At 43.5% G+C, this 24896-nt stretch overlaps 1 protein-coding gene across 1 annotated transcript in view; it reads left to right on the top strand.

Moving 5' to 3' along the window:
* RASGRF2 (Ras protein specific guanine nucleotide releasing factor 2) overlaps window positions 1-24670 on the top strand; it is a 232251-nt gene extending 207581 nt beyond the window's left edge. The window contains exons 20-27 of the mRNA XM_040622131.1: window positions 4405-4465; window positions 4761-4864; window positions 7173-7257; window positions 10211-10408; window positions 15319-15398; window positions 16337-16454; window positions 17035-17103; window positions 20218-24670. Of these exons, the coding sequence (XP_040478065.1) occupies window positions 4405-4465; window positions 4761-4864; window positions 7173-7257; window positions 10211-10408; window positions 15319-15398; window positions 16337-16454; window positions 17035-17103; window positions 20218-20310 (808 nt within the window). The 3' untranslated portion in view covers window positions 20311-24670. The remainder of the gene's footprint in view (window positions 1-4404; window positions 4466-4760; window positions 4865-7172; window positions 7258-10210; window positions 10409-15318; window positions 15399-16336; window positions 16455-17034; window positions 17104-20217) is intronic.
* Window positions 24671-24896: the final 226 nt, after the last annotated feature.

The following is a 24896-nucleotide window of genomic DNA, read 5'->3' as shown; positions in this document are numbered from 1 at the left end:
TGACATGGGAATTATATCTCAATATAGTTGAAACTATAGTCCTAACCCACTTGCTATTTTGTAAAAGAAAAAAAGAAGTAAAAAGCAAAACAAAAAAGCAGTTCTACTGACGGGATGCCCTCAGATGACCACCCACAATTCTGATCCCTTGCAAAGTCTTCCCAAAGTGATCCCAAAAGGCCCAAGAAATGTGTGCTCAGGAACAAACCCAGTCACTTTTCTGCCTCAGCATCTTTATTCAAGTTCACTGCCAGACACCACTTGAGGGAGAGACCTTATCGGTGCCGCCATTGTTTCTGTCAAGAATGCTGTCTGACAGTCCTCTAAAGCCACATTTCCTTATCAAAAAGCTGACAAAGATACCACCCGCTCTGTCCCTGCTCCCCGTGGGCCCCAGAGCAGCCTCACTCAACCCAGAGTCTCGCTCTCTCGTGAAAATAGCTCCTTTGGCTCCTGGTTCTACATCTTTCACCATAACAATTCAAAATTCACCCACAGAGCCAAGCAAGGAATAGATATTACGCCATCCATTCTCCTACCTCTGACCATCTTTCTTCCCATGAGGCCAAGACAAACAAAAGTCTTTGTTTAGCCCTGAGCATATCAACTAAAGCAGACAGATACCAGTGGGGTCACCAGCCCATTAGCTGAGCAAACAGCCAGACCCTGAGTCCCAGGTGGGTCAGCTGGGTCTCAGAGGCACTAACTTATCTTCCCAACAAGTGAGTGTATAATAGATTGTGCAAAAAAAAAAAAAAAAAAAAAGAGAAAGAGAAAGAAAAAAGAGAAAGAGAGAGGAAAGGAAAGGAGAGGAGAGGAGAGGAGAGGAGAGGCAAGGAAAGAAAAGAAGAAAAAAAATCCTGGTGCAAGAAAACTACTGACCTTTGACTGAAGTTCCCCTGCCAAGTAATTCATTCCATCTGCACTAAGCTTAAGGGTCTCTGCCCCAGCACACAAGATTGTGATTATAGGAGGAATAAATGATACATTAATTTATCAGGGTTTTTGAAAACTTATCATACAGTTACTTATGTTTATATGTATGATATTTACATATTTATACTTTTTAAATCATGTCAGAATGATTAGAAAGTAGAGTAGGAAGTAAGACCTCGATATAACCATCACTGATGGAATGCCATCATTCATGAAATCTCCTTCTGAAAAAATATTGTCATGGAGTATATGAGAAAGAAACAGAAATCAAAAGGATTATTTGATAATTACATGAAAATTATAATAATTATATGATAATTATATGAAATTATGTGGAAAATTATAAAGATGTTTCTGTTCATTTCTCTTTTTTTTTTAAGATTTTATTTATTTATTTGACAGAGAGGGAGACAGCCAGCGAGAGAGGGAACACAAGCTGGGGGAGTGGGAGAGGAAGAAGCAGGCTCCCAGGGGAGCACGGAGCCCAGTGTGGGGCTCAATCCCAGGACCCTGGGATCAGGCCCTGAGCTGAAGGCAGACGCTTATTAGTGACTGAGCCACCCAGGTGCCCCTGTTCATTTATTTTTTAATTTGGAAACAAACAGGGTATTATTTCCAACCGAAAGCAGGAGATTTTAGTACTCAAGCTTTCCATGCATTTGTGGACATCTGACTTTTTAAAAAATATGCCAGAGCATAGGTAGCAACGAGCTCAAGTAAGCCTGGCAGGAGGCAAAGCCATGCCCAAGAAAGGGAAGGAAGGAAGAGGTGGTCTGGCAGGTCCCAGCAGGTGAAGCAACAAGCGATTGAACCATTCACAAAGTGAGGAGGAGCAGAGACGGAGATAGTCACGCCATGGGCATAAGCCAGCCAGTCTCCGTGGCAAACAGGCAGCCCAGAGAGTGTGGGCCAGCCTGGGGACAGAGGCCAATTGCTCTTGGCTCTGTTTTTAAGCCTATCTGATTTCTACTGTTGAAAGAGGACTTTTCTAGTCGCAGAACTTGAATAATCCCATTTCCTTTTGAATGTTTTATTTGGCATTTCATTATAAATGCACAGACATTGAACTGATCATGCCAGCTGGGAGATGTGAGAGAAACCCAGTAGCCTGGCGTGTCCCTCAAAGCACGAAGGCAGTCAGAAGACTAGGAGAACGTCTGTCCTCCATTGGAACGGGGCCAGAGGTAGAGGGGCCTTCCCATCTGGAAAATTTGTGAACATACCTCCTAGTGAATAGAAGTTGTGGTTGCGAGAGATAAAGACATATCACACTGCAGTTAAACGTAGCCCTGGCATTAGAGCTGTATCGCAGTCAAGCTGTGTAACAGTGCGATGTCAACATGAAATGTACTTAAACATGTATTACGTTTATACGGGAAACTGAAAGCTTCCAAGAATAAACCACTTCTGTCTCACACAGTCTCACGGGGGTTACTTTATGATGAAGAAACTTAATTGGCATACGTAGTTTGTTGTCTTGTTTGTGACTAAAAACCTCTGCTCAAGACTTTGGTATTTCTAAAATACCACTTCTCCAACGTCGTCTGACTAGCTGGCTTCTGAATCAATGTAGACAGAGATCTTGGTAGACACCTAGCATGCCACAAAGTGAAAAAACAAAACAAAAAATGACTGACTTCATGGGTAGGCAGCTGAAGTGGGTTCAGGTCACGAAAAGGTGTCCCACAAACCTCACAAAGCCCTAAGAAACATCAACAGGCATTTGGGAAAAGAGAAAACGTTAGATAATTTAATAGGACCAGAACATATCTTGGAACATTAGCGTGAGATCACCAAGGAAAGGAACATTTGATAGAAGCTAACTAACTTCTTGACCACTTCTTTCCGAGGAAAAACTATTGCCCAGCCTCATAAAAAAAAAAAAAAAAAAAAAGAAGAAGAAGAAGAAGAAGAAGAAGAAGAAAGAGAAAGAAAGAAAAGATCTTTTCCATGGGTACACATAGTTACGTGGCCACCGAGCTCTCTCCAGGAACCTAGACTACCCTGGAAAGAATGACATCAGCTTTGGGACAGAGTCACTTTTATCCCCTATGTGTAATCCTTATGTGCGATTTAACAGTCTTTGGAGAAAGACTTGCATTTGCTTATTTTTTCCTCACCTTAATCCGCCTTTTATCATATGCTGAGTTTTTCTTTCCACTCACAAATGATACGGCTCATTGCTAACAAGAGGACGGCCACTCCTTTACTCTAGAAGGAATCTTCTCCCTGGTAAACAGCCAAGAGCTTTTGTCAAAGAGGAAGATAGAGGAAAGAGACTGGACTTTTTTGGATGTGTTCTGTGCTGGATCTTTGAAGAGGTGCCTTTGTGCACCTGCCTAAGACAAGCGAGGGCGGTAGGACAGCTCAACAGACCGAAGCCGGGGCACGTTAGTTCCTTTGAGCGTCGGTGTCCTCACCTGTACAATGGAGATGAGAATGCTTCCTCTGAAGGGATTTTTTATGCTCTGAGAGTTTACGTCAGATGGCTCATGCACGGCTGCCATGTGGCGCGTATACAGTGAGCCATCTCTGTTGAGTCCATATTTTTGAGGGGGGGTCGTTTTGTTTTCATCAGTCCAGAGCACCACGCAGCATCACGCCATTATTCTTGGGAAACTACCTTCCTCCGGCAGACAGGCTACGTGTCTTCAGACTGACCATTGAAACATGTTAGGACTTTAGTATGTGATGGTGCCTTCATTTTGGAAAACTTACAAGGGCCCAGATGGTAAGTTACATAATCAGCATCATTCTCCTGGACTCTGAACTTCTGTTGGACATGAAATATCACTCCCACTCTGAAACCAGCACCCACTTCAGGATTAATTAACTTATGTGTTTATTCAGTCATTCATCACTGCAAAAAACCACTGAGGGCTGACTGGCTGTGCGTGTAGCTACAGCACCAAATGTGTCTCAGGAAAGGCCGCCTGGGAATCAAGGGAGAAGAGTTACCTGCCGGCTTCTGCCTTGCCTTGTTCAAATTCTTGCCCCCCAGGACCCCCGCCGAGCTGCTGGGTCTACATATGCACAGGAAGGGGGTGGCTCTGCATCTTCTGCCTCAGCGTCACAGGGGAGGGCCGGGGTGGGGGCTGGAGGAATGTGCATGGGGCCCATCAATACCGATGGTATTATGGGATGCCCAGACTCATGGCTCGGATCCTCTCACCAGCGCAGAGCACGCCGGCTCCCCCCAGGCTCGCTTTGACGGTGGGTGTTTCGTGTCCCACCTTGTACGTAACAAGTTGGCCCCCGAGATAAGCCAGCGCTCTCGATGATATTTTTCTGTTGCTTCGACTTCTCTTCTGCAGCTCATGTCTCTGTAACCTCCAGCTGGCGGCACAGCCTGGTGGACCCAAACCCTCCAGCCTCCCAGCCAGGGAAATCCAAAGTGCATGTGGTCGTCTCATCCCTGGCATGTCTGTTTTCTTTTCATGGAGGATTTTTTATTTTTTATTTTTTTAGGGCCCTTTCACAAGATGATCAAGATGACATCCACCTAAAATTAGAAGATATAATTCAACTGGTAAGTCCAGCCATAGTCTCATCCCACAGACTTATGTGCAAACTACTTCTCAGAGGCGAGCAGTATTATGCCCGTAACTGACCGCAGTTGTATCCATGAAGCACTGTGTGATGACCTAAATTCGACTCAGGGTTTAGCAGTTGGTCCATGCTGTGAATGTTGGCTGATGTTTCTGAGCTCTCTGCCATTTTCTTCGTAGCAAGAGTCTCTGATGGACGTTGTCCTTGGAGCAGCTGCCGTGTGCTGCTGGGCACCTGCTCGCGGTGTGTTTCATCCCCACCTTCCTCTCTTGCAGACAGACTGTGCGAAGGCTGAGTGCTTTGAGACCCTGTCAGCCATGGAGCTGGCGGAGCAGATCACCCTCCTGGACCACGTCATCTTCAGAAGCATTCCCTATGAGTGAGTGCGGCCCTCACCGCTGCCGGCCCCTCAGGCAGGCCTGCGGGCTTAGAGCTTGTGTGTGCACAGAGGTGTGAGCCTTAATCTTATGGTGGTTTGGTCTGACTTCAATGCCTTTTGGTCCCAGTTGAGGTTAGAAGTATCGAGTTGGAAACACTGGGGACTGTCATGATGGTCACTGTTGTGTTTATGACCAGCGGTTCCCACAGAATGTGAATTTCTTTGTACTCTCACATCCTCACATCATAGGAACCTCAATATGGCTGCAACCATGGTTCTCACACCGTGTGGTGCCTAAAATCCGTTGGGAAACTTGTTAAAAATGTGTATTCCTAAATATCCCCTTCAGAGATTCGGATTCTAGTAGGTTTGAGGCCCAGGAAACGGCATTTTCCATGAGAATCCCAGACACGACTGCGTGATCTAAGACTATACTTGGAGAAGCACTGATGATGGGTGAAATCTGGAAATTCCACTACAATTACTCACCCGCTTCCACGAATCAACAAGTATTGCCGAGCCTTGAGACTCTACAACAGTGTAGATAGATTCCCAAGATGGAGCTTTACCCAGGTGTGTGCGGAGCTGACCTGTGCCGCGACAGCTGCCCCGTGGTGAGCGCCCGTATCACCGCTTCGACCTCCTCACGTAGAGCATGGGGGGCCCACTAGCCCCTTCCCACTGCAGCAAACAGCTCCACAAGCCAGACCTTTGTTTGGACAAATGACAACTGTTGGCCCACATCCTCAAAGACTGAGTTGAGGGTAAAGGAGGGACTGGGCAAGAGATACAAATGTGACGCATGTCGTAGGTAGGGAAGAGGCCATCACGATGATGAGGGTCAGGCGTGGCGGTGGGTGGTCGGAGCCACAGCTACGTCAGAGAGGCATAAGCGGCAGGGCCAGAAGATGCCCCTGCAGGCTTTTCTGTAGGCGTTCTATCTTCTCACCCTCCCTGTCTCTACCAATGAATAAGGTCGGTGGGGAAGAAATGTGGACTATTGGCTATCCAGGTGAACCCAGTGACTTCTTGAAGACTTGAGATAGAAACCACAGTGCCATGGGATGCCTGGGAGGCACTCCATCGGCTAAGCACCCAACTCTTGATTCTGGCTCAGGTCATGATTTCGGGGTCGTGAGATTGACCCTTGCTCCGGGCTCTGCACAGGGCATGGAGCCTGCTTGAGATTCTCTCTCTTTCTCTCTCTGCCCCTCCCCCACTTTCTCTCTCTCTCTCTCTCTTTCGCTCTCTCTCTCTCTCTCTCCCCCTCTAAGAAAAAAAAAAAGACACCATAGTACCTCTCCCCACCACTCCCTGACTCCCCTCTAGTGCAGTGGGGATTCAGTGGGAGAGATGAACTTGACCTCTGTGAAGGAAGAGAAAAAGCAAAGGCCAAACCCCCACGGTTGGTCTCTGCCTGGGACTCTCCCTTCCTCTCCTCTCCTCCCTGCTGGCTTGGATATCCACCCATTATTTTTGTCTGTGGAACTGCCACACCTTTACGTCCAACAGCCTTGCAGGAACTTGGAGGAACAAAAAAACCTTTTGCAGGGACTCACTCAACACTTCTGGATTAAGAGTGTATCAGAGTAATTTCATTTCAGGTTGTTTGTTGTCATGCCTATACAAAATACTTCCTGTAGACACCAGCTTGCCTGGCCATTGCTTGCTGTGATCTGGTGGGCTGCTCGTGAGTGAAGTAAAGGAGCAGGGATGTTATTCAGAAGACAGACCTTCCAGAAGGCAGAGCTCCTACCACTGTAACTGCCTTCCCCATATGAAGTGGTAACAACAGTGTTTGTTCAGCCTTCACGATGTGTCCTGTTCTGGGCCCTGGGGAGAGCAAAGGAAAATCCCTACCCGTGATTTGATGTCGTCCTGGAGAATATCAGAGCAAAGTAGAGGAATACATGTTGTTCGTGATTAACATTTTTGGTTGTGATGGATTTTTCAGGCCTTCTGCCAAAGCTTAAAATTTTTTAAAGCTGATCCAGGGAAAATAGTCTTGGTTGCTGAGTTAGTACTTAACATCTTTATTCTTCACGTGTTGGTCATTGTGTCCCAGTTTCAGAGAAGCCTTTATCGTGATTCTTATTAATAAGGACAAAATTTCAAACATTTATAAGAGAAAGGTGGAAATTGAAAAATCTTTTTCTTTTTTGGCATCAAGTAGTAAAATGCTGGAGATGAGCCAAAATTCATTTGAGAGGGTCAAATTTAATGTATATAATATTTATACCCATTGTTCAGGATCATAGCTGCCATTTAAAAAACTTAATTGGTTTTCTGTTCTGTTTTGAACTTACAGAGAATTTCTTGGGCAGGGGTGGATGAAGCTGGATAAAAATGAAAGAACACCTTACATTATGAAAACCAGCCAACACTTCAATGATGTGAGTAACCATAAAAATAAAACTGGGCATGTCATAAGAAGTTGAGTATCAGGGTCTTAAGACTCCTTCTCTAAAATAAAGCAAGTCTGCCCCCCTCTTTTTAAGCAAAGCTGAAGAAAGATTTAAAAAAAAAAAAAAAAAGCTTAAATCTTCTCTAAGAGCTCACAGTGATGTAATCACTTCCAGTTAACTTCCGGACATAAGAGATTCACTTCTGATGGTACCCAAGTCTGGTAAGTGCTTAATAATGCATAGATTGCTACCATTATTGTTACCACAATCATCATTACTTCGTGGTCGTACATTGACTAGTTGTAATGGCACATGTGTCATTGGTCCCTGGTGGTGCTGGCGACAGTAAGGTTGGGTTAGTACAAATCATCCTCACTATTACTGAACATTCAGCACATATGCGTTCCAGGGTTGGATGGGACCCTTTTGAGCATAATTACAGTGTTACTGCAGCTGTGCACAATGGTGACCAGCTCTCGGTCCATCTCCCTGCTCTGCTTTTCTCCAGCAGTAAGACGGAGTTGCTTTTATACCCACCAACTCCTAATTGGTTTGTTCTAACGATCTTCATCCTTTGGCAGAACGACATATGTGGGAATATCTTCAGGGCTATCTAGGCAACGGGAAGGCTTCCTTTCCAGTTCTGCTAAAAGACAATAAAAGGAATAATGATGTTAAAAAAGGCAAAAAGACTATGAGGATCCCTGTAGGTAGATTAGTAAGTCACTCAGCCTCACAATACGACACAACAGTGTAGATGCCGGGTACCGCGGAGTACGGGGATACTCGGGGAATGTTGTCACATCATGAGCATCCAGGCCACTGCTGCCTAAGGGACAGGACACATGACCCCTCTAGGCTACTCTCTGAGAAGCAGGGCCCCTGCTGTAGGAAATAAGCTTCTATTGTCTGTGCCATACATACACTTGGGATATAATGAACAATCAAACGAGAAGTTCCATCCCAGGTTCCAGACCCTCCTGTCTCCACGTGGATGGCTGGTTGCGCTGTGCCTTCGACAGATGCAAATAGAGCTTATCGTTCGTACCTCCCAGACCTGCCAAGCCTACTTCTTCATTTTATGCTATGTTCTTAGTCTCGCGTAGTGGCCCAGACCGCACACTCACTCACCCAAACACAGAATCTAGAGGTCATCTTTGACTCCTCTGTCACTCACCCCACCTCACTCTCCAATATATTAGTGAGCCCTAAATCTGCATATGTCCCAGACCCTTCTTTTCCCCCTCCTTTCCCCCTTCTTTCCTACTGCCATAACCTTGATTTGACCTTTCATCCTTTTCTCCAGGACCTCCTACCTCACTGTCCCCACTATCATCTCCTTGCCCCCAATCCATTCTTCACAGAGTGTCACAGAAATAACTTTTCTGAAAGACCAATCTATTTATATCATTTTCATGACACAATTCTGTCAGTGGCTTCTTCTCACCTTTAGGATACAATCCCAGCTGCTCAAAATGGCCTACAAGAGCCCTGCCTACCAGGCATTTGTGTCTCTCTCGGGTCTTCCCTGTGCTCCTCAGAGGACTGCCAGATCCTCTGTTACACCATGCCTTCTACCTCTGTCCCTTTCCAAGCGTTCTTCTCCTTTGATGGACAGCAGTGGCTAACTCCTACTCATCATTTAGGACTTACTTGAGGGATGACCTCTTTCTGGAAGCCTCCTCTCTACTAGGCCAGATGCCGCCTGCTACCTCCATGTCCCCAAACCCCTCCATGCAGACTTAGCTTTGCCTTTCACAATGTGGTATTTGCTTGTTTGTCTCCGCCCCCCTTCACCTTACCACCTAACTAGGCTCAGTGCCTTGAGGTCAGGGATGCTGATTTATTTTTTTTTCCTGTTCTCAGAACCTAAAAGAATGCCTAGTCCACTCTAGGTGCTCAGTACAAAATATTTTTTTAATGAATATGTCCAATGATAATTCTGAGACACTGTGAGATCTACAATATCTATGGAATGGTCAGAGAATGGGTACATTCACCAGATTACGTGTATGGATATAAAATTACAGACCTTGCATTCCCGTTGTTAGTAATCAATCCTCGATTGTCCTTTTCCTTTCTATATTCTTTTTTTTTTTCTTTTAAAGATTTTATTTATTTGACGGAGAGAGAGACAGTGAGAGAGGGAACACAAGCAGGGGAGTGGGAGAGGGAGAAGCAGGCTTCCCGCTGAGCAGGGAGCCCGATGTGGGGCTCGATCCCAGGACCTTGGGATCATGACCTGAGCCAAAGGCAGATGCTTAACGACTGAGCCACCCAGGTGCCCTCTGTATTCTAAGTGTTCAGCTGTGCCAGCTGCCTCTTTTTCTCTTGGTTTCAACTAATAGCATTACAGTACTTACCCCTGAAACTGTAGGACCTGTTCATTCTGGTGGGAATAAATGTTCTCTCTTCCCCTGTCCTTAAATGTGTCTGGCTTGAGAGCAGATCAGGTTAGAGTTTGATTTGATTGAGGGTAAATGTGTTTTCTTTTTTTGTGGTAACTGGGGCTTCCTGCCCCCCCCCCCCATCAAGGGTGAAGGAGCATGTGCAGAGTCCCCAAGGAGTGAAACCCATCATCAGCAAAGTTGCCATTCCTCAGGAGTTAGCTCATTCTTTCCCATTTCCTCAATAACTACTGGAAATTACTCCTTCATCAAAATTACTGATGAAAAAAAATGGCCTGTTCCCCCAACACGTTGATTCCAAACGATCCCTCTGTTCACTCTGAGGATGAACAGATTCCCGTTAGTTTCTTGTTGTTATTATTATTACTACACACTTTAGTCTGTTCAGAAGGTTGGTATCTAAATGTGGGCTTTGATCTCCATGTCCCTCGGCATCCTATTTTCCCGACATTTCTCTGGGTAATTCAGGTGTTTTGCCCGAATGCATTTCTTTGGCTCTTAGCTGGCCTTTCTTGGCTCTTCTGTTGTCTCAGATGAGTAACCTGGTGGCCTCCCAGATAATGAATTATGCCGATGTCAGCTCCCGTGCCAACGCGATAGAGAAGTGGGTGGCCGTGGCGGACATTTGCCGATGCCTGCACAACTACAATGGCGTGCTGGAGATCACCTCAGCCTTAAACAGAAGTGCCATCTACAGGCTGAAGAAAACCTGGGCCAAGGTGTCCAAGCAGGTGAGCCCCAGCGTGCCACACAGCCCGCTGCTGACAGGAGAGGCCGGGAGACCAGAGCCAAGTGAAATATTACTAATCAGGAAATAATTAACTGAATTGAGCAGCTCAGTTGCCAAAGAAAGGTGCCAACATGGGTAATTACTGCATTCTTACCACTTAATTGATTCCACTCATGTGCATGTCTAATTGGTTAATTTAGAAAAGCAAATACAACCCCAAACATTCATTATAACATATTTGGGGACAACCTCAAACGGTGCGGTTGACAGTCGGGAGGAGTTGTTTCCTAAATTATTTAGAGAAGGCACGTTGATTCCAAGTGAACACAGCGATGTCCCGTGGATCCATTCTTTCTCCCCAAAGTAAGCGTATAAATGCCCCAGGGCCTCAATGTTCACTTTTTTTTTTTTTTTTTTTTTGGTTATTATGTAGTAAAGTTTTGGCATAATGACTTAGGTGTGCAGAAAACTTTCTTAATTTTCTTTTAATTGAACTTAGCTTGTTCATACCTATCATTTTCATTCGATATTTTCAAGATTCAAATGAAATCACAATCTCCCCGCTGCCCTTTCTCCTGGCCTTCTCCCTGGGTGCTGGTGGGTGTTGGGGAAGGTTCCTCTGGGCTTCTGGGAGGCCGTGTGCACCCCCTGGTCTCCTGTTGCGGTCTTCTGCTAGTTGGTCCCTGGGCGCAGGCCACGTGAATTGCCCATGCATGGTTTATGTGTGGTCTGCCTGGCCTGCCCAGGAACAGGGGGGCTTAACTGACCTCACCTCCCCTTTAGCCCTCATTGGCTCCCACTGGCCCCTCTCCTACAGGCTGCCCTGCCCTTGGTGATCCCTGGTGGGCAGGCTAACTCTTCATTAGTAGATAACTACCCTGGCCCTCTCAAAGGGCGTTGGGGGAATTTTCCAGATGCCTCCATGTCCTCCTGGTGCCAGAGGCAAATTCTTTTGTTTGTGAACAAAGCCTTGACCTTGCAAATAAAAACCACAGCTTTTGTGAGTACTGTTTAAACAAACAAACAAACACTTTTTATGTTGAGATCATGTAAGTTCACATACAGTTTGGAAGAAATAATTGAAATCCCCTGTACCCTACACCTGCTGCCCCCCACAGTAACCCATGGTGTAACTGAAAACATATCCCAACCACAAAGTTAACATTGGTAACATCCACTAACCTTATTCAGATGATCTCTTTTACATATATACTCATTTGGGCCCGTGTGTATTTACTTTTATGCATTTTTATTCCCCCTGCAGTCAAGATACAACACAGTGCTATGACCAGGATCCCTCCGGCCACTCTTTATAATCATAGCTGCTTCCTCCCTGCCCCTCACTAACTCCTGGCAACCAAAAATCTGTTTCTCATCTCTATAAAATTTCATCAGTTCGAGGACATTATATAAAGGGAATCATACGGTGTATGACATTTGGAGATTGCCTTTTAAAAAATTCCCTTGAGATCCATTCATGTATCAATACTTCGTTTCTTTTTATTGCTAAGTAGTACTCATGGTATAAATATAGGACATTTTAACCATTCACCCCTTGAAGAACATCTGGGTTGTTTTCAGTTTGGGGCTGTTACAAATAAAGCTGTTATACACATTCACGCATAGGTTTTGTGTGACTGTAAGTTCTCGTTTCTCTGGGATAAATGCCCAAGAGTGCAAATGCTCGATCATATGGTAATTGCGTGTTTAGTTTTATAAGAAACAGTCAAATTCTTTTCCAGGGTGGCTGTACCATTTTATACTTGTATCAGCAAAGTTTGAGTGAACAAGTTTTTCCAAATTCTTGCCCTCATTTGGTGTTATTTCTATTTTTTATTTTAGCCATTTTGATGTCTCATTATTGTTTTAATTTGCATTTTCCTAATGGCTAATGATGTTAAACATCTTTTCATATGCTGGTTTGCCATCTGTTTATCCTCTTCAATGAAATGTCTGCAGCTCATTTTTTAATTGGATTTTTTTTTACCTTTTTTTTACCTTATATCCCTCCCACTTTATTCTTCTGTTGCAAAGTTATTTTAGCTACCCTAGGTCCTGCGACTTTCCATATAAATTTTAGTAAAAAAATTATGTCTAAAAAAACTTTACTGACATTTTTATTGGAATTTCATTAAGCCAGTCAATTTGAGGGAACTGACATCTTTACTCTGTTGAGTCTTCCAGTCCACAAACAAAGTCTGTCTCTCCATTTCTTTAGGCTTTCTTAAATCAGCATTTTGAAATTTTGAGCATATAAGTCCTGTGTAAATTTTTTAGATTTATGCCTAAATAATTCATTTTCTTTGGAGAAATTTTAAATGTTACTATGGTTTTTAATTTTGGTCTCCACACATACATTGTTAGTCTGTACAAATGTCATTGAATTTTTTTGTGTTGGTCATCTATCTGCAGCCTTGCTGGGCTCACTGATCAGTTCCAGGAGCTTTTTTGTAGAGTCCCTGGGATTTTCTACACAGACAGTTGTCATTTGTAAATAGGAACTATCTTATTTCTTTCTTTCCAATTCATACACATGTATTTCCTTTTCTTGCCTTATTGCTCTAGCTAAACGTCCAATACTATGTTGAATAAGGGTGCTGAGAAAGGACATTCTTCCCTTGTTCTCAATCTTGTGGGGAAAGCATTCAGTCTTTCACCATTAAGGCTAGTGCCAGCTATAGGTGTTTTGTAAATGCTTTTATAAAATTGAGAAAACTACTCTCTTCCTAGTTTTTTGATAGCTTTTATGATGAATGGGTGTTAAAATACTGTTTTTAAAATGGGCTTCAAACAGCTGTATCAGAATCTAAAAACTGGACACTGATGCCCTTGTCGTGGCTGGCTTTTGCCTCCTTCTAAGGCAATGGTAGCCTTAGCCATGGAGCACTGGATACAAAGAGCATATTATCCTGTCACACACATTGTCACACTTCATCAAGGTCAGTAAGTCACTCCTCTGCCTTCTCTTTCATTTCCCTTCTCCTATTTCCTTTTTCATCTGACGTTGGTACCAAGGGATTCTTAAATCTTCTTTAAGAAAACATTAGGCCTGTGATCCAGCAATTGCACTACTAGGTATTTACCCAAAGGATATAAAAATCCCCATTCAAAGGGATACATGCCCCCTGATGTTTATAGCAGCATTATCAATAATAGCCAAATTACGGAAACAGTCCAATGTCCATTGACTGATGAATAAAGATGTGGGATGTGTACACACACACACACACACACACACAGTGGAATACTAGCCATAAAAAAGAAAGAAATCTTGCCATTTGCAAGATGGATGGAGCTAGAAAGTGTTATGCCAGCAAAATAAGTCAGAGGAAGACAAATATCATATGATTTCACTCGTGTGGAATTTAAGAAACAAAACAGGTGAACAGAGGGTGGGGAAATAAGAGAGAGGCAAACCAGGAAACAGACTCTTAACTGTAGAGAACCAACTGAGGGTTACTGGGGGGGAGGTGGGCTGGGGGAGGTCGGGGATAGGTTAAATAGGTGATGGGCATTGAGGACGTTACCTGTTGTGATGAGCCCCGGGTATTGTATGTAAGTGATGAATCACTGAATTCTACACCTGAAACTGATACTTCACTGAATGTCACCTAACTGGCATTTAAATTAAAACTTGAGAAAAAAAAGAAAAGAAACCATTAGGCCTTCCCTGTAGTTGACTTATGTGATACTCATGTCTTCCACAGGCTGCAGCTTTAGGGATAACTGACTACAGAATAGGGGTGAGAAGACTGATGTTGAAATATTTTTTTCAAATTTGAATATATTACCTGTAGAGGCATTAAGTAGAATATACCATTTCAGTCACACGAATGTGTCACTCACAGTGGCTTTAGAATGGGTGATGGTCTGTTGTCCTGGGCCCAGGACCTCGGTCTGGTCACAGGAGGTGGTGCCTGGTTGTAGATATGCCCTGCTTCACACTCTTTCCTCACACCGTCTGCTCTGTAGCTGGGAGACATCCAGAAGGCCTGGTAGACCGTGCAGTCTGGAGCCCACCAAATTTTGTCTGCAGCTATAGGGCAGACTGTGTTTGTGCAGCTTCTTTCAGCCCAAGGCCAGCTCTGGACAAGGCGGGAGGCACACCCAGCCCCATCTTGTCTCCCCACCCCCTCCATCCCTGCCCAGGCCATGCTGGCTATCTTCTCTCAGAGTCCTCAGGAACCAGGATGGGGAAGAAGCCCTTTGAGTCATTCTGAAAGCTCTCGCAAATCGTGCAGCTCTTCTCCGGACTGAGACAGAATAGTCTGAGGAGTCGCAACCCGGGCATTCCAAGTGCTTTTCCCTGCCATCCTGCCCGGGCACGGGTATTGCCAGGAGTGGGCCATCATCCCCAAGGGCTGCCCTACCATTCACCCATGGCCATGTGAGAAACTCCGCATCAGTGTCAACAACAGTTTTATTTCCTGGTAAATGTCAGTTTTACTTTTCTAACAAGTTGAGGAAGATGATCACAAAATAAAAGGTTTGTAGCAGAAGATAGCCAAGCAACCAAATCTGTGTTTGGATCAGGTTTGGAGATAAACACCCAAAAAGATTCACCGTGAAAACCACCTGACATGAGATCTCCCATTTAAGATCCCCTAATTCAACATGTGCTTTCTCAGTTCTGTAAGTCCCTAAGTTTCTTGTGCATTGCACCTTTTCTTTTCTACACATTTTCTTCTTTTTGGCTAGAAGAGCCTCTCCACTTTTTTTTTTTTTTAAACATCAATTCAGTCATCGTACCCCATGTCTGTTCTTTGAAAGGCATCTCACATCACAGCAGTCAGACACAGGTATCCGCACCTGCCAGTGTGGAAGGGAAGTGAGGATCTCTCGGTAACTTACCCATCTTGTCAAACCACAGGAGTATTTTCCTGACATGCTAAGTTGTTTGTTTCTTTCCAGACAAAAGCTCTCATGGACAAGCTTCAGAAAACTGTTTCATCTGAAGGAAGATTTAAAAATCTCAGAGAAACCCTTAAAAAGTATGTTTATCTTAATTATTAACTTATGCATAATTCAGAAATATATTTTAAAAATGTATATAGTATACAAATAGTGGCCTACCTCCTCCTTTGCTTTGAAAAGAAAAACAAATGGGGAGCAACTTCCATCATCTAGGTATTTTCCTGATTTTTCTTTACATTTGAAATACTGTGCATACAGTAGGTGTCCTGTGGACATACTGGTGGCATGCAGACTATCCCAAATAAGGAGAAAATATCACTATCCTGTACTCGAAACTCAAACCATCTTTTACTATAAAAAGTTTCTTGATTTGGTATTTATTAATCTAAGCACAATAAGGAGACTGTGGTTCACAGAGTTTGCCCAGAATCACTTAGCAAGTGGTCATGCTGGGGCTCAGACCCAGTTCTCTCTGGTTCAAAAGGCCATGTCCTCCTCACTCTTGGCACCGAGAAGACCAAGGTCCCTTCTCAAAGGACAAACACAAAGAAGGCATCACTTTAGAGTGCAGTGGTGATGTCCATTAGGTCTATACCTTCTAAAACATTGAAATAGTAACGAAGGCAGAAAACAAGCTTTACAGGCTCTAATCACATTGGTTTTTCTATCCAGTTCTTGAAGGTCCCTCCATGTTCTTGCTCCCTGGAAGAGCGCAGCCAGTTTACAAGTACTGCAGACGAGTACTGCTGCACACGCTTTGTGTTTGTCTATAAGACATCCTGTTGTTTGAACATGCCATTGTCCCAAGCACATTGTAAAAACATAGGCTGTAATTTTCTATTCAGTTTGTTGTGAGCTGTACTGAGAACTCTTCATACCATGAGTGTGCTTGTGCAGATGGGATTAGAAGACTCTATTCTTCAGGATTGAAGCCACACAGTTGCTTCCTGTTAAACACGGGAGGGGAGTCGCTATTTGTGAATGAGCTTGAGAACGGTGTCTGTTGGTTTTGCAGCTGTAACCCCCCAGCCGTTCCTTATCTGGGGATGTACCTGACAGATCTGGCATTTATTGAAGAGGGAACACCAAACTTTACTGAGGAAGGCCTTGTTAATTTCTCCAAGATGAGAATGGTAGGTGGTAATTTCATCATTAGCCTGTTTCAGTGACTTCAGTGGCTTAGAGAAAAGAGGCTAAGTCACAGAGCTCACTGCTTTTTCATTCTGGGGTGGAAGGTGGGGGAGCACTGGGTTTCATATCCGATGTGGCTGATTGAAGCGATTTTCAGCGGGGGTATTTCAGCTTGCGTGCAGTCTGGGCAAAGGGGTGGGGAATGAAGCTCCAGGGATGACTTTCTGAGACAGAGCAGTGACAGACAGATGCTGAAGGCTTCTTGCTGGACAGCCAGGTTCTGAGCACCAAGTTAGAACAAGGAGCCCCAGGACAATAACACCCAGCGCTTGCCCCTGTGGAACCTGAGGTCACCCAGTGCCAGCTGTTCCTCCAATTGTGAAGTATCTTCTTGCTGTTTGCATTTCACGTGGCTCATTGCAGGGCAAGAAAGCCCTGGCTGGGCACAGAAAATGATAGGGCAGGGCTCTGACACTTCGCTGGAGAAAGTGCCTGAGGACTTGTGGGTAGGGCCCGGAAGAATGTGTTGCAATACAAGGAAATACTTTCGCTTTGCTTTTGTTGTTATTGTTTCCCTCTTAGATATCACACATCATCAGAGAGATACGCCAATTCCAGCAGACTTGCTATCGAATAGACCACCAGCCAAAGGTAATTTTGTGTGGTTGTTAAGGAAATTAATAAAGAAGAAAGTGGACATTAATGAATTAGAAACAGTGGTGAAGTTGATCAATAATATCAAAAGCTGACTCACAGAAAAGACCAATAAAATAGACAACTCTTTGGCAACTCTAATTAAGAAAAAAAGAAAGAAGGCAAAAGGAACGTCAATTTATCAAGTTCTATCGATTGTATACTCTCTATTTCTCATAAATCTGTCTACACCATTACCATCCTGACCCAAGCTACCAATATCCGTTACCTGGTCAACTTGCATTCACTCTAGAATGCAAAATCCATTCTACAAATTGCAGCCAGATAGAACTCTCTGGAACACAAAGTAAGATATGTTTGTCCCTTGTGTAAAATATTTTATAGGTTTTTCATTGCTCTTCGGATAAAGAAAGAAAAAGTCTTGATGTGTCCAATAAGTCTTACATTACAAGGCCCCTCCTCATCTTTCAAAATTCATCTCACATCATATACCCCCTTTCTTCCTCCATCCCAGTCACAACTGGTCTTTCTTTCTCTCTTTCTTTCTCTCATTCTCTCTCTCTTTCTTTCTTCATTTTTAAATAGATGTTTTTTAGAATCATTTTAACTTTACAGAAAAATTGAGAAGGTAGTACAGAAGATTCCCATAAAACTCACAGTCTCTTTTTCCTTATTATTTCATGGAACTTGATAAACTTATCATGAAATTCATAAGGAAGCTTAGATAGGCAACAACAACAACAACAACAAAAACAAAAACCCAGATGGATTTTTTTGAAAAATAAGAAGAGTAAGCAAGAGCTTTCCCTACCAGATATAGATACATACCCTAAAACTATAATGAATAAAGCAGGACTACATTGGCATAGGAATACAAATTCAGTGGCGTGGGATACAGTCCAGATGCAGATTTTGTCTATGTGAAAATCTGATATGGAATAAAGGAGGCATCTAAAGATAGTGCCAGAAAGAAATTGACCAGTCACGTAAAGGGAATAGGAGTTTTGGCTCTCCATCTGATAGAATTCACAAAAAAAAAAAAAAAAAAAAAAAATCCTCATGAGTTCATTACCTAAATATAAAAAGAAATATTAAATTATTTGAATAAAATATAGTACAAAATATCCACAACCTTTAGATTTGAAAGACCTTTTTAAGCAGAGAATGTATAAGCTGTAAAAGATAAGCTTAAGTTTGCTGCGTCAAAATTAAAAACGTCTATAAGACAAAATGCAATTATTTAAAAAGCAAAAATAAAACCAGTAGACTAGGAGGTGATTTTTTTTTTAATTTTCTTTTGAGTGAGAGCACACGTGAAAGAAAGCGGGGGGTGGGGAGGCAGGGTGGAGTGGCAGAAAGAGAGGGAGAGAGAGAAAATCTCAAGCAGGCTCCACACCTAGCATGGAGCCTGACAAGGGGCTCAGTCTCATGACCCTGAGGTCACAACCTGAGCGGAAATCAAGAGTCAGACGCTTAACCAACTGAGCCACCCAGGCGCCCCTAGGAGATGATATTTGTAACGTGCAAAACAAAGGGACAGAATAAAAATATTCCTATTAGTCTATAAGAAAAGTATAAACAACTCAATAGAAAAATCGACAAAGCTTTAAACAGGTGAGGTAACTCACAGAATAAGCAACAAAATTGGCCAGTAAATATTTTTAAAATGCTCAGCTTCACTAGTGGGAAGGAAAAAAATGCAAATTAAATGAGACATCGTTTTCCCCTTACAGAGAAACCAAATTGGAAAATGCTGGTACTATCAACCCCTAGTTAGAGTGTGGGATGCCAGGTACTCTCATACTGTAGGCACAGTGGTTTTAGAGGTTATTTTCCATCACCTGTTGAGACTAAAAGTTGATGAACTGAGCAACCACAAGTCTTCTGCTTTGCTGGTGAGGATAACATGGTTCGTCCTCTTTAGAAGACTGTGTGGTGTGGATATTTCTTCAAGCATTAAATACGCGTCTACCTTATGACTCAGGAATTTCTCTCCTAGGTGTTTTCCAGGGGCAAATGAAAATATGCCCCCTGAAAGTCTTGCAGAAAATGTTCATAGCATTTCTTAATAATCGCCCCAAACTGGAAAGAGCCCATGATACATAGACGAGTGGAACCACAAACGTGGTGTCTATGACGCAGCACCACTCCACAGTGACAGGGCAGGCTGGTGATCTACGCCACAACATGGAAGGACCTCAAAACATTACGCTGAGCGAAAGGAGCTAGACACCCAAGTACGTGCCGTGCGCTTCCACTTCCGTCAAGTTCTCGAGTGGACGACACGAGTGCGTGGGGCTAAAAATCATAGCAGGGGCCACTCCTGGGAGCAGGCTGACTGGGCAGCTGAATGCGGGAACTTCCTGGGGTAGGGGACGGTCCTGAACCGAATAAATAGGCTAAAGCAGATCGAACTGTCAATTTTTCTTATGTAAGTTATATCTCAATAAAATTAAAGAAATATTTCCACAGAAATACTCCAGGCCCCACCATGTTTATTTTATGTCATTTCCTTTTATTTCACTTCTTGTGTCCATCCCCAAAGGAACATTCCCATGTGACCACTAAGCAAACGTGCAAACAAGGATTTCACTGTCACTTTGTGTAATAGTGAAATATTGACAGCAGCTAAGCACCCATCAGTAAGAGATTGTTAAATAACTCTGATAGCTCACATGTTAATGGTGTACAAGCAGTTCGCGTTCTGACATGGGGAGCTCTCCCTGACTTCCACCAAAGAGACGAAAGCAGAGTATGATGTACCGGAGAATTATAAGGGAAGAAAAGATTTCTATGAGGACATGTAAGACAGAACGTTCTGGAGAATACAAACCAAATGATAGCAGTCATGCCTCTTCAGAGATGTGCCTGGGGTGAGGAGCTGGGAGAGGACTGGAAATGTGTGATTTTCTTCCTTTTCTTTTCTTTTCTTTTCTTTTCTTTTTTCTTTTTTCTTTTTTTACAATGAGAATATATTCATGATGTTTAAACAATGATATAACATTTTTAAACATTCAAGAGAAAATGTTGAATCGTGTCAGCTTCCATTCAGAAAATGTACGTACTCGTGTTCTGAAAGAACCCAAAGCTAGGATCTCCCTGTTCCTCCAGGTCACTCAGTACCTGCTTGACAAAGCCCTCATCATAGATGAAGATACGCTGTATGATCTGTCACTAAAAATTGAACCTCGGCTCCCTGCTTGAAGGTCCGGCCTTGCCCCTGAGTCTGTGGAATTCTCATGGAAAGCGGGACGGACAGAACTGTGCATGCCATGCTTCCCACAGTGCAGTGAGGACCGGGGATGGAGACCAAGCCGGCCCCCCACCCCCACCCCGTGCACCGAAGAAGACGGAACAGACCTGGAATGCTCTCTCCAGCCAAGGAAGCCCAGCTGTTTGGGGTCAAAGACAGATGCTTTCAGACTTGGGGTGGGAAGGCGAAAAGATTGATCCTTGGTAGAGCTGATGGTGCGTTTTTCATAAGGGAATGTAATATAGGAGATGCTGGTAGCCATTTCAGTGAAGCAGGTAAGAAGGTCGATTGGAAAGTGTGCCCGTGCTCTGTTAGAACTCACGGACGAGGATCATGGGAAAGGCCTGAGCTGTCTGGCACTTTACTGGCCTGGGTACACACCTAACCAGTCTTCTCTTGGGGTTTATCACTGCCTCTGTCCTATTTTCTGTATCACAAGCTTCCAGAAAAGCCGAGGCTTCCTCTGTAGGGACGGGCCGCCACATAAACAATGTCAGTCCACAGCATGTGCATGGTTTTAGTACATTCTCAATATTTACGCTGGAGCGATGGCATGTTCTGAAACTGCTTTTTTGGTCTTTAAGCAACAGGACGGGAAAGACATGAAGACCTTTGCCCCAGGGGATTGCAGCCAGGGGCTGACTTCAGGTGGACTAGGGGCTTTTTCTGAGGCTGTGGTGCCTGAGAAGCCAGTGCCGTCAGAGAGACAGGTGCAGAGTCTGCGGAAATGTGTCCGTGCGCCTCACCCTCAGAACTGTGGAATGGGACAGAGGGTCACAAACTGCCACGGGGTTTTAGGCTGAGTGATCAGACGTACTTAAAAATCATCTCTGCACCTTGCCGTGCTCCTTCCCCTCCACCTTCCCTACGGGAATGTGGGAATTTTTTTCCGATTTACGCGAGCCATTTTTACGCTATGAATACTGGTTGTATTTTTAAAAATGTTGTTTAATGGGATGTTCTTTTTAAAACCCACACGTCTGTGTGCTGTTGGTAGACAGTCCTTCCCTGGTCATCTTTGTTTTTAAAGTTTGGGGTATTTATGAGTGAAAATATTCTACGTGTATGGGAGATGGGACCAACCACTCAACAGCTCTTCTCTCCGAAGACTAACTGCAGGGGTTAGTCCTGCTCCCCTGTGCTGGGGAAGTGACCTTCCTTTTCCTAAGATTGGTGGTTGTTGAAGAAATAGGGCTATCTCACGTTTACCTCCCTCTTCTCTTCTCAGGGAGAGCTCTGCTTTAAAAGAAGAAAGAGGAAACATGCAGTTATTGTTACCTGAGCCTATCGTGCTTGATGATTCCTCTTAAGGCATGAAGTATATTGATGCTGACATTGAAAAAATTGATCTGTCTAGCTGTTTTCCCTCCTTCTTTGCACTTTAATTATCTTGTTAGAACTAATGGCTGACTAATAAATTCAACTTGCTGGCTCATAAGGCCCGGTGGAGGCACTAGTGTTGATAATGAATCATGGAAGTGGAGAATGTATATTTTCCTGCATGGTAAGGGCCATCTCTGTACATAACTATATAGTGAAATGCCAAGTAAGTAAAAGAAAATATTGATAATATTTGAAGACCATTCCAAAAATATTTTCAATAGCTCATATTAGCCAACAGTGTAGCACTAAACCCAAGGAGGGTTACATATGAATGCTTTCTTTTTCTTTTTTTAAGAAGTTGCTTGTTCTGTTTAGTTTCAAATAAGAGGTTGATGCCTCTTGACGCATGATAAGAAGCATGGGTTGTTTGGATCCTAATGATGCATAACTTGCAATTTATTTCTCAGTGCTCACATACTGAGGGTTTGAACTAATATACGTCAGCTTCACCAAGCATCTCAAGGTCTTGCCGAAGAAAAGGAAAATGAAGCTTAACTTCCTTGGCTTAAAAACATAGTCTTGGAAGGTGGACTGAAACCAGGAAAAATCAGTGGCAGGGCCACACACATAGTAGTTTCAGGCAAAACAACATGTGGAAAGGTCCCTGTGCTCTGCTTTGAGGTCCCCAAAGTCTTCCAGAGGGGAAGACGTCATTCTGTGTGTGGACCCTTATTTCTCTGACCCAATTGTTCCAGAGGCACTGCAGCCCTTCTTACTAAAGAAAAATGAGAGATAGAGGAGTTTCCAAATGCTCCTCCCCTTTTGGAGAGCCAGGGTTTCCTCAACTAGAGACAAAGCTTTCTCGCCTGTTTCCTGCAGAGTGTTGGAAGCGCCCCCCAGTGGTCAGCTACCGGCACCGTCGATTGCTATGGTGACCTTTAGCGTTTCCTTGAGTAGCAAGCTCTTCCTGCTTATTAGAGTCTAGCTCTTCCTGCTTACTAGAGCCTGAAACCTTGCTGGAACTGCAAAAAGAGAGAACTCTACCTCCAAGGGAGCTCCTTTTGATGATCTGCACCATTTCTGGACCATCTGGGATAAGAATGTGCATTTAAAAAAACTCCGTTTGGCCACATTTAAAATCGCCAAGAGCAATCTGTAGGGCTTCTGATGGCTAAAGCACCCATCCTCTTCTGCCTTTCACGTTCCTATTTACTGCTGGACTGTGCACTCCCAGCTGTGTCTGCCTGTATTCCATTATACGAGACCCACTTCTGAGAGTAGAAGGCAGGTCAGCTTCTAACAACCAAATAGCAAATACTTGTATTATTGCAAAATTAACCTAGAAAATCAGAAGTAAAAGCCAATTTCATGCTTTCGGATGAATACCCACCTTCTGTACTGTCAATGAAATCATCTTGGGACTTTGAGGGGATGCCTTTGGTTATTAACTAAGACATCCAGTTTTGCTGCAGGGACAAATCTCTTACTTAAGCCAGTATATTATGTGACAGGTTTAGGCACGAAGTAGAATATTGTCACTTTTCCTTAGTGTTTCTCTGAAGGAATTTAAAGAGAGAATTTTTGACTACTGTTGCAATATTTCAAGTGGCTCTCCCACAAAGCCCCCATTAGCGTTTGTTAGATTTCATGTATCTTAAAGTACTGCTTAAAAACAGATGAAACTCATAGATACTGAATAACTTGGAAGAAAAAAACCCATTACATTCCCATTTAGAGTATATGATAACGGGCCAGCACGTCTTCTCTCCCCGTATTAAGACAAAACCTTGGGTCGGCAATGATGGAGCCGCTTTTTAAATTCTTAACTAAAAAAGTAATGCAATAGAGGGGTTATTCCCCCCTCCAGAATAACTTTTATTTTGAAATAAAGGATTTTAGTTAGCTTTTCTTTGCAAAGTTTGATTTTATCCCCCCTGGGGAAAAAAATCTTTGTCTTTGCTTTAAAGATTTTTTTTAATCCAGCCTGTGAAGTTTATCATTTTTACTGCTATTGAAATAGGATATACTATATATGGGATATATATTACATGGTGGAATAAGTTATATATTATTTATGGCTAAAGAATAGAGCCAGACTAATGTCCACAGCCAGAAGGAATAAGGGAATGTGATTCATTTTCATTTCAGTAAGACAGCAGATTGTAAGTGGAGCTGATGACTTGATTACAGACGCCACTACGTGCATCCTGAGAATAAGACTCGAGTCAATGAAATCTAATCACAGTGTCATTTTTTCCCGTGGCTGTGAGTGACTTAAAATCAAGGCAGGGCAGAGCTAGAGTAGAAAACAACCATTCTGTTGTAGTTATAAACGCAGGGGTGATTGAGAAAATCACTCCTCTTGGCCGCCACACAGCCTGACATCAACGTTAGGGTTGATTGTACTTGATCTCATCTGCCCAAGGAAAAGAAGAGTTCTCCTTGATGTTGAACCACTGTCTTTTGCACAACCCATTTCGTTTTTTCCCTAGAAAGGCAGTTGTGAAGGAGCCGGCTGAGGCGCCCTGGCGCTGAGCCCGAGGCCCGGACGTCCACCTGCGAGCTGGGAAGCCGCAGGCCGTGCTAAAAGCCCCTTGAGCCCGTTCCCTCATCTGCAAAATGGAACTAATTGTAATTCCCGTGCTGCCTACCTCACAGGGCTGTCGTCAGCACAAAATGGGTGCGATTGTAAACTGTAAAGTGCGGTCCAAATGTGAGGTAACGTGATTACCATCCTCATCTCTCTTTGGCAGAGAATTATTTAAATGTATTTCTTTGTTATATGTGTGTGTGTGTGTGTGTGTGTGTGTGTGTGTGATGGACAGACCCGTGTGTTACTCTGAGAAGTGTAACCTTTGTGTCCAGTAACTTTGCAAATCTGCTGACGTTTGTGACTCTGACAGAGGGGTTTGTGCCGTAGCCTAACACTTGCCAGGTGGGGTGTGGGTTATACCTATATGCAAATTAAATTTTGCCTTTCTTGATTCTCGAAAATCTCATTAGTCTCTTCATTGATTCTTTTTGCATTTTTCTACCTCGTGTTCTTTGTTAGCAATGGGCTTCTTCAGATAATCATTTACTTCTAAAGTTCGGGAGAAAAATAAAGTTTGGAAGAAGCCTGTGTTGCAGGCACTAAAATATCAGAGAATTCGGGGGAACCTCAGAAAAAATATCAAGGGCCATCGAGCCCCACTGTCTTTCCAGTGCTTAAATC

The sequence above is a fragment of the Ursus maritimus genome, unplaced genomic scaffold (genome assembly GCF_017311325.1).
Source record: "Ursus maritimus isolate PB19 unplaced genomic scaffold, ASM1731132v1 scaffold_5, whole genome shotgun sequence".
Classification (NCBI taxonomy): domain Eukaryota; kingdom Metazoa; phylum Chordata; class Mammalia; order Carnivora; family Ursidae; genus Ursus; species Ursus maritimus.
The sequence above is the reverse complement of the archived record's forward strand: the minus strand, read 5'-3'. Positions and strand labels throughout refer to the sequence as shown.